Below are 12,312 nucleotides of genomic sequence, written 5' to 3'. Positions count from 1 at the left end.
CCGTTCCCATTCCCGTTCCCCATTCCCATTCCTATTCCCGGTCCCCATTCCCGGTCCCCATTCCCGGTCTCCATTCCCGCTCCGCTCTCTCCGGACGCTTCAGCCCCCGCCTCTCGCCATGACGTCGCCGGGCAAACCCCGCGCTCCTCCCGCCCACCAATCGCAGCGCGCGATCGGTCTTGGATTTGCATAACCACGCCCACTCAGGCCGGCCCCTCCCGCCGCCCGGCGCTGTTCGCTCCCAGCGCTCCCAGTTCCCTCCTAGTATCGCTCCCAGTATCGCTCCCAGTGCAGAGAGGAGGGAGAGAAGGAGGCGCGGGAGGAAGAGGAGGGACTGAGGAGGAAGGAAAGGAGGAGCAGGAGCGCGACAGGAGGAGGAAGAGGAGGAGGACGGACACGGGAGGAGCAGGAGGAGGAAGAGGAGAGACAGAGGAAGAGGAGGAGCGGGAGGAAGAGCGGCCGCATCACCCCCGGAGCCCGCAGGTGAGCGCGGATGGGGGAGCTCGGTCTTACTGGGAGCGCTGGGAGCGATGCCAGGAGCGATACTGGGAGCGCTGGAAGGGAACTGGGAGCACTGGGAGCGGTACTGGGAGCATTGGGAATGAACTGGGACGACAGATCTATTAATTTCTATTAGTTATTATTTACTATTTTATAGGGCTGATTTATTATTTTTTTGATATATATTACACAAAAAATAATTTTTTTATGGTGTATATTATATTAACAGAAAATCGTATATTAAAGTTATATATATTAATATAATAATTAAAATGTATTTATTTTCTTTTTATTAATATAATAATTAAAATGTATTTATTATCTTGTTATATTCTATCATATTTAAAGAAAATTATATATTAAAACTATATATTTATATAATAATTTAAGTTATATTTTTAAGATATATATTCTACCTAAAGAAAATTATATATTAAAACTCTATGTATTAATATAGATATTAATTAAAATTGTATATATAAAGATATATATTAAAAGAAAATTATACATTAAAACCATACCAAAAAAAGAAGAAAAGATTTCGTTAGAAGGCGCAAAAGGAAAAAACCCTGAAAGGAATGATAACAAAAGCTGCTGAACCTGAGAGAATCCGAGCCTGCTCCCCGTGATTGGCCATGAATTCAAAACAAATTAAATACAAATAAAAAACAACCAGTGCGGCCCAATCCCGGCCGTGCCTATTGCATTCCACAGCTGCAGATAATTATTGTTTATCTTTTCCCCAGACGCTCCTCAGCTGCTCAGGAGAGGGGAAAAAACCCTAAAAAAAGAGATTTTTCAGGAAATCTGGAGGAAGGCAGGGCCCCTTTTAACCCTCTGTGTGCTGGGGCAGCTGCCAGCCCGGCCTGGGGGCGAAAAAAGGGGGGTGGGGGCAAATCCTGTCCAGGGATGGGGGCAAATCCCAAATGCCGTCCTGAATTGTGGGGCAAATCCCATCGTGTCCTTGTGGGGTAAATCCCATCCTGAATTCTGGGGCAAATACCAAATCCCAAATCTCATCCTCAAATGTGGGGCAAATCCCATTGTGTCCTTGTCCCCATGGGCGCAAATCCCATCCTGTCCTTGTCCCCACGGGGGCAAATCCCATCGTGTCCTTGTCCCCATGGGCGCAAATCCCATCGTGTCCTTGTCCCCATGGGGGCAAATCCCATCGTGTCCTTGTCCCCACGGAGGCAAATCCCATCGTGTCCTTGTCCTTGCTCCCCCCGAGCAGGAGCTGAGCATGGAGAGCAGCGAGGAGCTGGTGGCAGAGGCCGTTTGGAGCGGCTCCACGGCTCGGCAGGGAGAAGCCAACGGGGAGGAGAAGCCGCGGAGATCCCTGAGCAGGAGGGGCTGCAAAGGCAGAGCGCGGGGATCCGAGGGGGAAAGAGCCAGCCTGGGCCATGGAGGGGCTCAGAGATCCGAGCTGGGGCTCCATGAGCAGCTCCAGGGTGGGGAGGAGAAGCCCCACAAGTGCTCCGAGTGTGGGAAGAGCTTCAGGTGGAGATCCAACCTGACTGTCCACCTGAGGAGCCACACGGGGCAGAGGCCCTACGAGTGTGATCAGTGCCAGAAGAGGTTTGTGACCAGCTCTGATCTCCTGGTGCACCAGCGCTCACACACAGACGAGAGGCCCTTCCAGTGCCCCGACTGCGGGAAGCGCTTCAAAAGCGTCTCCGACCTCAAGAGGCACCGGCGCATCCACTCCGGGGAGAGGCCCTACGAGTGTGGTCAGTGCCAGATGAGGTTCCTTAGCAGCTCCAAGCTCCTCCGTCACCAGCTCATCCACACCGGGGAGAGGCCGTTCCAGTGCTGTGACTGTGGACAGAGTTTTAGACGCAACTCCCACCTCAACAGTCACCGGCGCATCCACACCGGGGAGAGGCCCTATGAATGTCCCCAGTGTGGGAAGAGTTTCAACCAGAGCTCCCATCTGACTGGTCACCTCAGAAGCCACACCGGAGAGAGGCCCTACGAGTGTGATCAGTGCAAGAAGGGCTTTTACACCTCGTCTGATCTCCTCAAGCACCAGCGCATCCACACGGACGAGAGGCCCTTCCGCTCTCCTGATTGTGGGGTGGGATTCAGGCAGAATTCAAGTCTGGTCAGACACAGGAGGGTCCATAGTGGGGAAAGACCCTACAAGTGTTCCCAGTGTGGGAAGAGCTTCTCGCAGAGCTCAGAGCTGGTGTCCCACCAGAAGATCCACACCAGGGAGAGACTCCACATGTGTCCCCAGTGTGGGAAGAGCTTCTCTAAAACCTCTACCTTGACCAGACACCAGAAGAGCCAGCACTGAGGTCAGCCCTGGGTGGGAAGAGCTCCGTGGGCTTCTCCAGCTCCATCTCACACGGGAGGATCTGCTCTGGATGGTCCCCAGTGAGCCCAGGTGGGCAGAGCCCCTTCACTCCTGCTTGCAGCACACCTGGCTGGGGGCTCCACATCCTCCTGGCTCCTCATGGCCTGTATTTCCTTTTGATTTCTCTTTGTTATTTTTATACACCTTTCTATATCCGAGGTTAATAATAAAGACGTTGAACCAAGATGAGGATGTGGACATGGGGGGATCTTCCAGGGGATGAGGGGGATGCTGGGCCAGAGGGAGTTGAGGGTTCCTGGGACTGATTTGGGGTTTCCTTAGGACTTTGGGCACCCCATGGTCCCCATTCCCTGTCCCCATTCCCGCTCCTTCTCCCCAGTCTGGGTCCCCATTCCCTGCCTCCATTCCCTGTCCCCATTCCCGGTCCCTGTCCCCAATACGGGTCCCCATTCCCTGATCCCGTTCCTGGTCCGCATTACCGGTCCCCATTCCCTGTCCCCAATCCCGCTCCCTGTCCACATTCCCGGTTGCATTTGTATTCCCAGTCCCCATTCCTTGTCCCTATTCCCGGTCCCCATTCCCATTCCCGTTCTCCATTCCCGGTCCCCTTTCCCGCTCCGCCCTCTCCGGACGCTCCGGCTGCCCCCCCGCCATGACGTCACAGAGCACACCCTGCGCTACTCCCTCCCACCAATCCCAGCGCGCGATCGGTCTTGGATTTGCATGACCACGCCCTTACCTTTCCTGTATTTTGGATTCCGGCGCTGCCCGGGCGGGACTCGGAGCGGAGGAGGAGCGGGAGGAAGAGGAGGGGGAGAAGGAGGGGGAGGAAGAGGAGGGACAACGGAACAGGAACACCGGGAGGAAGAGGCGCCCCAACACCACGCGGTTCCCGCACTCCGGCCGCAGCTGCCCCGGCCCCGCCGGGATCGCCCCCCGGAGCCCGCAGGTGAGCGGAGAGGGGGAGCTCGGCCCGACCCCATCGCGGGGGTCTCCGAGAGGGTTTTTTGTGTGGCAGGGGAGGCAAATCCCATCGTGTCCTTGTCCCCACGGGGGCAAATCCCATCGTGTCTTTGTCCCCATGGGGGCAAATCCCATCGTGTCCTTCTCCCCATGCGGGCAAATCCCATCGTGTCCTTGTCCCCACGGAGGCAAATCCCATCGTGTCTTTGTCCCCATGGGGGCAAATCCCATCGTGTCCTTCTCCCCATGCGGGCAAATCCCATCGTGTCCTTGTCCCCACGGGTGCAAATCCCATCGTGTCCTTGTCCTTGCTCCCCCAGAGCAGGAGCTGAGCATGGAGAGCAGCGAGGAGCTGGTGGCAGAGGCCGTTTGGAGCGGCTCCACGGCTCGGCAGGGAGAAGCCAACGGGGAGGAGAAGCCGCGGAGATCCCTGAGCAGGAGGGGCTGCAAAGGCGGAGCGCGGGGATCCGAGGGGGCAAGAGCCAGCCTGGGCCATGGAGGGGCTCAGAGATCCGAGCTGGGGCTCCATGAGCAGCTCCAGGGTGGGCAGGAGAAGCCCCACAGGTGCTCCGAGTGTGGGAAGAGCTTCAGGTGGAGATCCAACCTGACTGTCCACCAGAGGAGCCACACGGGGCAGAGGCCCTACGAGTGTGATCAGTGCCAGAAGAGGTTTGTGACCAGCTCTGATCTCCTGGTGCACCAGCGCTCACACACAGACGAGAGGCCCTTCCAGTGCCCCGACTGCGGGAAGGGCTACAAAAGCGTCTCCCACCTCAACAGGCACCGCCGCATCCACACCGGGGAGAGGCCCTACGAGTGTGGTCAGTGCCAGAAGAGGTTTCAGAGCAGCTCCCATCTCCTCAGCCACCAGCTCATTCACACCGAGGAGAAGCCGTTCCACTGCCGTGAGCATGGGAAGGGATTCAGGCACAACTCCAAACTCATCGTCCACCGGCGCATCCACACCGGGGAGAGACCCCACGAGTGTCCCCAGTGTGGGAAGATTTTCACCCACAGCTCCAGCCTGACTGTCCACCTGAGAAGCCACACTGGGGAGAGGCCCTACGAGTGTGATCAGTGCCAGAAGGGCTTTTACACCTCGTCTGATCTCCTCAACCACCAGCGCATCCACACGGACGAGAGGCCCTTCCGCTGTCCCGATTGTGGGGTGGGATTCAAGCTGAACACAAATCTGGTCACACACAGGAGTATCCACACCGGGGAGAGATCCCACAAGTGTTCCCAGTGTGGGAAGAGCTTTTCTCGAATTTCCCGCTTGACCAGACACCTACAGAGCCAGCACTGAGGGCAGACCTGGGTGGGAAGAGCTCTGTGTGCTGCTCCAGCTCCATCTCACACGGGAGGATCTGCTCTGGATGGTCCCCAGTGAGCCCAGGTGGGCAGAGCCCCCTTGACTCCTGCTTGCAGCACACCTGGCTGGGGGCTCCACATCCTCCTGGCTCCTCGTGGCCTGGATTTCCTTTTTATTTCTCCTTGGTATTTTTATGCACCCCTCTAAATCCGAAGTTAATAATAACGACGTTGAACCAAGAGGACGATGTGGACATGGGGGGATCTTCCAGGGGATGAGTAGGATGCTGGGCCAGAGGGAGGTGAGGGTTCCTGGGACAGATTTGGGGGTTCCTCAGGGCTTTGGGCACCCCAGGCCCAGCAGCTCCATCTGGGGCAGCAGATCAAGGACCCCCTGCCCTGGCAGTGTCCCCACGTCCTCCCGTCCTGGTTCCTGCTGTCCCCTGTCCAGGGTCCTGCTCTCATCCGAGTCCAGATCCCATTCCTGTCTCAATACTTGTCCCTGTCCCATATTCTCTGTCTGGTTGCCATTCCCGTATTCCCTGTCCTGTTCCCATTTTCCTGTTCCAGTCCCAAATTCCCATTTCTCTATTTCCTGTTTTGTTCTCCTTTTCCTATTCCAGTCCCTAATTCCCATTTCTCTATTTCCTGTCCTGTTTCCATTTTCCTATTCCAGTCCCTAATTCTTCTTTCTCTATTCCCTGTCCTGTTCCCATTTTCTGATTCCTGATCCCAATCCCAGTCCCTCTCCTGCATTCCCAGTCCAGTATTCACGCTCCTGTCACAGAAATATTGTATTAAAGAATCTTTTCCTTTGGATCTTTTCCTCTTGAGGAGCTGAGAGGCCTCAAGATTTAAAATAAACACTAATGATCTGCTGCTGTGGAATGCGGCAATTTTGCCTTGATTGCTTTAATATAGTTATTTTTAATTACTGAACAATTAAAATTTGACTCTCGCAGGTCTCTGTTCACTCATCAGATTTTATCATAATAATTTTCTATTATTTTCCAGCTTTCCGATGAAATCCTTGTGTTCTATAAACCTGGTATAATTTTAATACAGAAGTTTCTTCTAATATATTATATCAATAATAAAGTAATGAATTAGCTTTCTGAAAAAAAAATCATGGAGTCGAAATTTTCATCTCTTCTGTCATCTTGGGACCCCTGAGACCGCCACAGGGTCCCTTTTCCGTTCCCGGTCCTCATTCCCCGTCCCGATTTCCCGTTCCCGCCATGACGTCACCGAGCAAACCCCGCGCTCCTCACGCACCAATCGCAGCGCGCGATTCCTTCCTAATTTGCATAACCACGCCCTCGCTCCCCTCCTGCATTTGGGCGCCGGCGCTGCCCGAGCCGGACTCGGAGCGGAGGAGGAGCGGGAGCAAGAGGAGGGGTGAGGAAAGAAGGGGGAGGAAGAGGAGGGACAAAGGAAGAGGAGGGACAAGGAAAGAGGGGAGAGAAAGGAAACGGTAAAAGGAGAGACAAAGGAAGAGGCGGGACGAAGGAAGAGGAAGAGCGGGAGGAAGAGGCGGGACAAAGCAAGAGGAGAGAAAAAGAAAGAGGTAAAGGAGGGAGAAAAGAAGAGGAGGGACAACGGAAGAGGAGCACTGGGAGGAAGAGGCGCCCCAACACCACGCGGTTCCCGCGCTCCGGCCGCTGCTGCCCCGACCCCGCCGGCATCGCCCCCCGGAGGCCGCAGGTGAGCGGAGAGGGGGAGCTCGGCCCGACCCCATCGCGGGGGTCTCCGGGAGGGTTTTTGTGGGGCAGGGGAGGCAAATCCCATCGTGTCCTTCTCCGCACGGGGGCAAATCCCATCGTGTCCTTGTCCTTGCTCCCCCAGAGCAGGAGCTGAGCATGGAGAGCAGCGAGGAGCTGGTGGCAGAGGCCGTTTGGAGCGGCTCCACGGCTCGGCAGGGAGAAGCCAACGGGGAGGAGAAGGCGCGGAGATCCCTGAGCAGGAGGGGCTGCAAAGGCAGAGCGCGGGGATCCGAGGGGGAAAGAGCCAGCCTGGGCCATGGAGGGGCTCAGAGATCCGAGCTGGGGCTCCATGAGCAGCTGCAGGGTGGGCAGGAGAAGCCCCACAAGTGCTCCGAGTGTGGGAAGAGCTTCAGGAGGATATCCTGCCTGATTGTGCACCAGAGAATCCACACGGGATCTGAGGTGGAAAAACCCACCCTGGACCAGGGTCAGAGCTCAGAGCTGGGAGTCCATGAGCAGCTCCAGGGTGGGGAGGAGAAGCCCCACAAGTGCTCCGAATGTGGGAAGAGGTTCACCAGGAAATCCTACCTTACTGTCCACCTGAGGAACCACACAGGGGAACGACCCTATGAGTGTGATCAGTGTAAGAAGAGGTTTCAGAGCAGTGGTGAGCTCCGCAAGCACCAGTGCATTCACACTGAGGAGAGGCCCTACGAGTGCGATCAGTGCCAGAAGAGGTTCCGGACCAGCTCCGAGCTCCACAGGCACCAGCGGATCCACACCGGCGAGAGGCCATTCCGCTGCCCTGATTGTGGGAAGGGCTTTAGGGGCAGCTCTGCCCTCATCTTGCACCTGCACATCCACACTGGGGAGAAGCCCTACGAGTGTGATCAGTGCAAGAAGAGGTTCCTGAGCATCTCCACCTTTGTTAAACACCAGATGATCCACACGGGGCAGAAGCCCTACGAGTGTGATGTGTGCAAGAAGAGGTTTCAGAGCAGCGCCACTCTTCGTGCGCACCAGATCATCCACACCGACGAGCGACCGTTCCGCTGTCCTGACTGTGGGAAGGGATTCAGGCACAACTGCCACCTCATCACCCACCGGCGCCTCCACACTGGGGACACACCCTACAAGTGTGGGGAGTGTGGGAAGGGCTTCACCTCAAGCTCCCACCTGACTGTCCACCAGAGGACCCACACCGGGGAGAGGCCCTACAAGTGTGATCAGTGCAAGAAGAGGTTCCCGAGCAGTGGGGATCTCCTCAAGCACCAGCGCATCCACACCAAGGAGAGGCCGTTCCGCTGTCCTGATTGTGGGATGGGTTTCAAGTACAACTCCGCCCTCATCGTCCACCAGAACATCCACACTGGGGAGAGACCCCGCGAGTGTCCTCAGTGTGGGAAGAGCTTCACCAACAACTCCAGCCTGGTTTAACACCTGAGGAGCCACACCGGGGAGAGGCCCCACGAGTGTGGAGAGTGTGGGAAGAGCTTCATGTACAAGTCCCACCTGATTTACCACCAGAGGAGCCACACTGGGGAACGACCGTACGAGTGTGACCAGTGCCAGAAGACGTTTCAGAGCAGCTCCCATCTCCACATGCACCAGCGCTCACACACGGACGAGAGGCCCTTCCGCTGCCCTGACTGTGGGAAGAGCTTCAGGCACAAGGCCGAACTCGTCGCCCACCAACGCATCCACACCGGGGAGAGGCCCTACGAGTGTGATCAGTGTGAGAAGAGGTTCCTGAGGAGCGCTTGTCTCCTCCGTCACCAGCTCATCCACACCGAGGAGAAACCGTTCCGCTGCCGTGACTGCGGGAAGGGCTTCACTCAGAAGAGCACACTCATCACCCACCGGCGAATCCACACCGGAGAGAGACCCCACGAGTGTCCCCAGTGTGGGAAGAGCTTTTGTCAAATCTCCAGCTTGACCAGACACCAAAAGAGCAAGCACTGAGGGCAGCCCTGTTTGGAAAGAGCTCCATGGGCTTCTCCAGCTCCATCTCACACAGGAGGATCTGCTCTGGATGATCCCCTTGAGCCCAGGTGGGCAGAGCCCCCTTGACTCCTGCTTGCAGCACACCTGGCTGGGGGCTCCACATCCTCCTGGCTCCGCATGGCCTGGATTTTCCTTTTATTTCTCTATGTTATTTTTATACACCTTTCTAAATCCGAGGTTAATAATAAAGATGTTGAACGAAGACAAGGATGTGGACATGGGGGGATCTTCCAGGGGATGAGGAGGATGCTGGGCCAGGGGGAGTTGAGGGTTCCTGGGAAAGATTTAGGGCTTGCCCAGGAATTTGGGCTCCCCATGGTCCCCATTCCGTGTCCCCATTACCATTTCTGCTCCTTCTCCCCAATCTGGGTCCCCGATACTGGTCCCCATTCCCAGTCCTTATCCCCAGGCTGGGTCCCCATTCCCTGCCTCCATTCCCTGTCCCCATTCCCGGTCCCTGTTTCCAATACTGGTCCCAATTCGCTGTTCCCATTCCTTGTCCGCATTCCAGGTCACCATTCCCTCTCGCCAATCCCGCTCCCTGTCCGCATTCACGGTTCCATTCCCAGGCCCCATTCCTTGTCCCCATTCCCGGTCCATGTCCCCATTCCCGGACCCGATTCCCATTCCCTGTCCCCATTCCCTGTCCCGATTCCCGCTCCCCATTCCCGCTCCCCATTTCCCGTCCCTGTTCCCATTCCCGGTCCCCATTCCCGGTCCGCTCTCTCCGGACGCTCCAGTTCCACCCCAGCAATGACGTCACCGAGCACACCCCGCGCTCCTCCCTCCAACCAATCCCAGCGCGCGATCGCTCCCGGATTTGCATAACCACGCCCTCACCCCCCCTGTATTTTGGTGCCGGCGCTGCCCGGGCCGGACTCGGAGCGTAGGAGGAGCGGGAGGAAGAGGAGGGGGAGAAGGAGGAGGAGGAAGAGGAGGGACAAAGGAAAAGGAGGGACAAAGGAAAGAGGACAGATAAAGGAAAAGGAAAAGGAGGGACAAAGGAACAGGAAGCGCGGGAGGAAGAGGCGCCCCAACCCCACGCGGTTCCCCCGCTCCGGCCGCAGCTGCCCCGGCCCCGCCGGCATCGCCGCCCGGAGGCCGCAGGTGAGCGGAGAGGGGGAGCTGGGCCCGACCCCATCGCGGGGGTCTCCGGGAGGGTTTTTTGTGAGGCAGGGGAGGCAAATCCCATCGTGTCCTTGTGCCCATGGGGGCAAATCCCATCGTGTCCTTGTCCCCATGGGCGCAAATCCCATCGTGTCCTTGTCCCCACGGGGGCAAATCCCATCGTGTCCTTGTCCCCATGGGGGCAAATCCCATCGTGTCCTTGTCCTTGCTCCCCCCGAGCAGGAGCTGAGCATGGAGAGCAGCGAGGAGCTGGTGGCAGAGGCCGTTTGGAGCGGCTCCACGGCTCGGCAGGGAGAAGCCAACGGGGAGGAGAAGGCGCGGAGATCCCTGAGCAGGAGGGGCTGCAAAGGCAGAGCGCGGGGATCCGAGGGGGAAAGAGCCAGCGTGGGCCATGGAGGGGCTCAGAGATCCGAGCTGGGGCTCCATGAGCAGCTGCAGGGTGGGCAGGAGAAGCCCCACAAGTGCTCCGAGTGTGGGAAGAGCTTCAGGAGGAGATCCTGCCTGATTGTGCACCAGAGAATCCACACGGGATCTGAGGGGGAAAAACCCACCCTGGACCAGGGTCAGAGCTCAGAGCTGGGAGTCCATGAGCAGCTCCAGGGTGGGCAGGAGAAGCCCCACAAGTGCTCCCAGTGTGGGAGCAGCTTCAGGAGGAGATCCCGCCTGAATGTCCACCTGAGGAGCCACACGGGGGAGAGGCCCTATGAGTGTAATGAATGCCATCAGAGGTTTTACACCAATTCCCATCTCGTCAGTCACCAGCGCATTCACACCGACGAGCGGCCATTTTGCTGTCCTGATTGTAGAAAGGGATTCAGGCAAAGGTCCAGACTAGTCATCCACCAGCGAATCCACACTGGGGAGAGGCCCTATGAGTGTGGGGAGTGTGGCAAGAGCTTCAGAGAGAGCTCCAGCCTGACTGTCCACCTGAAGAGCCACACCGGGGAGAGGCCCTACGAGTGTGATCAGTGCCAGAAGAGGTTCCTGAGCAGCTCCAACCTCCTTAGCCACCAGCTCATTCACACTGAAGAGAGGCCGTTCCACTGCCGTGACTGTGGGAAGGGATTCAGGCACAACTCCAACCTCATCGTCCACCGGCGCATCCACACCGGGGAGAGACCACACGAGTGTCCCCAGTGTGGGAAGGGATTCAGAGAGAGCTTCAGCCTGACTGTCCACCTGAGGAGCCACACAGGGGAGAGGCCCTATGAGTGTGATCAGTGCAAGAAGGGCTTTAACACCTCGTCCCATCTCCTCCGTCACCAGCGCATCCACACGGACGAGAGGCCCTTCCGCTGTCCTGATTGTGGGATGGGATTCAAGCACAACTCAGCTCTGGTCACACACAGGAGGATCCACACCGGGGAGAGGCCCTATGAGTGTCCCCAGTGTGGGAAGAGCTACACTAACAGCTCCCACCTGACTGTGCACCTGAGGAGCCACACCGGGGAGAGGCCCTACGAGTGTGATCAGTGCAAGAGTGGCTTTAACACCTCCTATGATCTCATCAGGCACCAGCGCATCCACACGGACGAGAGGCCCTTCTGCTGTCCCGATTGTGGAGTTGGATTCAAGCAGAACTCAAATCTGGTCAGACACAGGAGGGTCCACTCTGGGGACAGACCCTAGAAGTGTCCCCAGTGTGGGAAGAGCTTCTCACAGAGCTCAGGGCTGGTGTCCCACCAGAAGATCCACACCAGGGAGAGACTCCACAAGTGTCCCCAGTGTGGGAAGAGCTTCTCTAAAACCTCTGCCCTGACCAGACACCAGAAGAGCCAACACTGAGGGCTGCCCTGGGTGGGAAGAGCTCCGTGCGCTGCTTCAGCTCCATCTCACACGGGAGGATCTGCTCTGGACGATGCCCAGTGAGCCCAGGGGGCAGAGCCCCCTTGACTCCTGCTTGCAGCACACCTGGCTGGGGGCTCCACATCCTCCGGGCTCCTCGTGGCCTGGATTTTCTTTTTATTTATCTTTGTTATTTTTATACACCTTTCTAAATCCCAAGTTAATAATAAAGACATTGAACCAAGACAAGGATGTGGACATGGGGGGATCTTCCAAGGGATGAGGGGGATGCCGGGCCAGAGGGAGTTGAGGGTTCCTGGGACAGATTTGGGGCTTCCTTAGGACTTTGGGCACCCCATGGTCCCCATTCCTTGTCCGCATTCCCGCTCCTTCTCCCCAGTCTGGGTCCCCATTCCCGGTCTCCATTCCCTGTCCCCATTCCCGGTCGCTGTCCCTAATACGGGTCCCCATTCCCTGATCCCGTTCCTGATCCGCATTGCCGGTCCCCATTCCCTGTCCCCAATCCCGCTCCCTGTCCACATTCCCGGTTCCATTTCTATTCCCGGTCCCCATTCCCGGTCCCGATTCCCGGTCCCT

At 57.2% G+C, this 12,312-nt stretch overlaps 1 protein-coding gene and 1 pseudogene across 1 annotated transcript in view; both read left to right on the top strand.

Moving 5' to 3' along the window:
* The window catches only part of LOC128949835 (uncharacterized), a 55,876-nt gene extending 50,786 nt beyond the window's left edge, over window positions 1-5,090 (top strand). Inside the window, 2 exon segments of the mRNA XM_054294694.1 lie at window positions 1,960-2,812; window positions 4,335-5,090. Coding sequence (XP_054150669.1) covers window positions 1,960-2,812; window positions 4,335-5,090 — 1,609 coding nt within the window.
* Window positions 5,091-7,578: 2,488 nt separating this feature from the next.
* On the top strand, window positions 7,579-11,687 carry LOC128949829 (zinc finger protein 850-like; annotated as a pseudogene).
* Window positions 11,688-12,312: the final 625 nt, after the last annotated feature.

This window comes from Melozone crissalis, unplaced genomic scaffold (assembly GCF_028551555.1).
Source record: "Melozone crissalis strain CALT ecotype California unplaced genomic scaffold, PUWL_Pcris_2 ptg000313l_1, whole genome shotgun sequence".
Lineage (NCBI taxonomy): Eukaryota > Metazoa > Chordata > Aves > Passeriformes > Passerellidae > Melozone > Melozone crissalis.
This window is presented reverse-complemented; position numbering and strand designations above follow the sequence as displayed.